We start from the raw sequence: 3,303 nt of genomic DNA, 5'->3' as shown, positions 1-3,303 counted from the left end.
TCGTGGGGAAAAAAAAGCTTTAAATGCTGGATCCATCCTTGTGCCTCAGCTTCTCCACAAGCCTCTTCCATCACTTCAACAAGACTTACTTGGTTGTAAGGGCTGTGATCATATGCCTTCCATCTCCAAGAGAAGAATATGCTGGAACAAACACCATCCTGAAATGTGTGTGATGCTCAAACCACTCTTGTACCGGTGCTGAATGGTGAAAGTGGACATTGTCCCACACAACTACACAATTTCACTCAGTTTGCTTCTGATCACCCTGCAGAAAGTGGATATCACTGAGGGGGTTTAAACAATTTAGAAGCCTTTCTGTGTCGTGTGGCCCATGACAGCGTTGTGTGCCACAACACCAGTGGATGGAGCTCTTGTTGTCCAGGGACATTGACTGTGGAACGATGCTTATATTGAGCTGAATTATGTCCTTCTCTCAAGGAAAGACCATAATTTATGACATGGTAAATTAGGTTGGCTCTGATTTCATCTGTACCCTATCCTTCTACCTCTCCTCCCTCCTCTTATACCTTTCTTTCCCTCTGTCCAGGTCTTTCTTGCTCTTTCCACTAATACCATTGCCTTCCACTCTATCTCCCTCTACTCCGTCTTCTTACATCCTCAACTCTTCTTGCTCCATCTCCTCTTCCCATCAATTCCTTTCCCCTCATCTCTTCCTCTTCCACTGTTCCTCTCCCTCTCAATATTCTCTATCCTCTCCAAAACCTCTCACTCTTACACCTCTTCCTTTCCCCATTCTTCTTCTTTTTTTTGTGGTTGTTGTTTTTCTTTTCCCCTTTTAGTTTTTGTAATTGAAAACAATTAAACAATTAGGAAGTGTTTCCTGTGTTGTGTGTATTACTAACTCAGAAGATATTTATTTGGGGCTAATTGAGATCAACTGAGTATTTAACAAATAACAGAGTTTTGTTTGTTTTGTTTGGAAAAAAGGTGCAAAAATGATATATTAAAGTTTTGGTTGGCTGTATACTGTGAAAACATCTGGGCATTTTGTTCACAGTGTTTTGAGAAAATAATGCATGTGATTTTTAATTTGCACTAAATGAAGGAAAATTTACAACCTGTTAAGGACAATTACAAAGTGTTCAGATTACTGTGTTGTGACCTGTGTTTGGAGAAAATGTGTTTGGAGAAATGTCAAATCGATTGAGAAAAACTGTAATAAACCAAGCTAATTGTGATAATACAGTAACTGATGAAAAAAGTTTAATGAGGGTGGGTAATTATTTCTGAAGAAGGTGTGACTTGATTGTATGTTTATGACTTTTGTACATGCAAATTAGTGATTTCTGTCATGTTTTAGACAAACACTTTTAACTTATAATAATGTATTTCAAAAATGCTCAAATTGTGGCATGTGGCTTATTTGAATCAACGAGATGCTGCTTGGCATACTGGAGGGGATCTGGGTATAATTCAAGATTCAAGAGTCCCATTTCTCTCGAACTGTAGAAGACCATTGATTCCTCACTCTGAGCAGAAGCAGGTTTTTGTACAGTGTTCTTGTGTTTCCTGTCGCTGTGGGCCTCAGAGCACAGTAATACAGAGCAGAGTCTTTCAGAGCAGCAGAGGAGATCTCCAGATCCACATAGTTTTCTTTTTCTTTTCTGATCTCAGCAGTGAATCTGGAATCTACATCAGACTCCTTCGCTTCTTTTGTAATGTCTGAGATGAGCACAAGGAATTCAGGAGCTGATCCGGGATACTGACGGTACCAGTGAAGATAATCTGCAGATGAATAACTGCAGGATAATTTAACACTTGAACCCTCAACAGTGAACTCTTCTGTTTTGGTTGGTTTAATTTCATTTCCATATGCTGCATCTGCAAAAGTAGATCAAATCTTTACAGAAATTAATTCATTTTAGATGTATCAGCATAACATACTGTATTGTACAACGTAAAGAATAGACTTCATACTTTTAATTTTGAGCAGAAATTAGCAATTCAAAACTGGCTGCTCTGAATACTTGCGATACTCAAAAGACTTTAATACTTACATGCAAGTGCAGAAAGCAGAATAAAAGAATGGAGTATCATTGTGTTTGTTCCTTATGATCTGTTGAACAGACTTCTCTTACAGACACTTATCAAGATCACATCTGATGTCAATGCTTTAAACCCTCCCTCTTCCAGAGATCTAAATGAAAGAGCAGATCAGATCTGTTTCATAGTCCACAGTGTCATCACTATTCATATACTGTAGTTTATAGCACCCTCTTGTGGTTACTTACTTAGTAACATGTACAAGAAAAATCCTCAGAACACAAACAGAATGTGATGTTGATTAATTCCTCAAACTTTGGTTGTTATAGTATTGTAGATCTATAAATCAGGTATTAATTTTGTGGTCTTGTATAGTCGCCACAGCTTAGACACAAAAAGCAAGTTAAATTCTATTTAAAACAACAATCAATCCGTGGTTTGCAGAACATCCTAAGAGTACAGCGTGTACAAAGAGCAGTAATAGCATTAAGTTATTTTTTTATTTTTATTTAAAAAAAAAAGAAGAATCATAACATATCATGCCACTGCTGCACTTTTTACCTTCACATATTTACATATTATGAATTCATAATCTTTTAATTCAGATAGATTTTATGGAAGGAAATTAGTTGTACATCTTCAGTTTTGTCAGGTTTTTGTACAGTGTTCTTGTGTTTCCTGTGACTGTGGGCCTCAGAGCACAGTAATACAGAACAGAGTCTGATACTGCAGCAGAGGAGATCTCCAGATCCACACGTTTGATCTCTTTTGTAGCTTTTGAAAACAGACGAAGATCAGGCTTAGATGAGCTAGAATATTCAGTGACAAAAAGTAGGAACTCTGGTTCTGCTCCAGGATACTGCCGATACCACTGGAGAGAGTTAACATTGCCAGTAGTGGCACTGTAGTTACAGGAGAGAGTCACATTTTCACCCTGAAAAACATGTTTTTCTGAAGTGAATGGATGTATTGTATCAGCCAAAGAAGTTTCTGTGGAAAAGAAAAGGGCATCAATTAATCAAAGAATAAAACTATAAATTATAGTCACAGAAATGTTTTTATTTTATTTTGACTGACATAATGCTAAAATGATTCCTTACCAATGCAAAGTTGGATTATTATCCAGGTAAAAGGAAACATGTTGTCCTCAGAGAGATGATGATGGCAAAAACAGTAGTTCGGTTTTCACCCAGTCATCATCTCTCACTGTCAGCATCAGTGTGAATCAGCTCCACCCACTGCTGGAGTCTTTTATTCTGGAATACATGAGCCAGATCTTTGTGGAAATATGATCTATGA

The 3,303-nt window shown here is 37.4% G+C and overlaps 1 gene segment (V, D, J or C); it reads right to left on the bottom strand.

Moving 5' to 3' along the window:
• Positions 1-231: 231 nt before the first annotated feature.
• Positions 232-2,160, bottom strand: LOC127499082 (T cell receptor alpha variable 29/delta variable 5-like). The segment is given in 3 exon segments: positions 232-265; positions 1,548-1,842; positions 2,019-2,160. Coding segments are annotated over 3 exon segments (369 nt in total).
• Between the last annotated feature and the right edge of the window lie 1,143 nt (positions 2,161-3,303).

The sequence above is a fragment of the Ctenopharyngodon idella genome, chromosome 2, assembly GCF_019924925.1.
Source record: "Ctenopharyngodon idella isolate HZGC_01 chromosome 2, HZGC01, whole genome shotgun sequence".
Classification (NCBI taxonomy): Eukaryota; Metazoa; Chordata; class Actinopteri; order Cypriniformes; family Xenocyprididae; genus Ctenopharyngodon; species Ctenopharyngodon idella.
The sequence above is the reverse complement of the archived record's forward strand: the minus strand, read 5'-3'. Positions and strand labels throughout refer to the sequence as shown.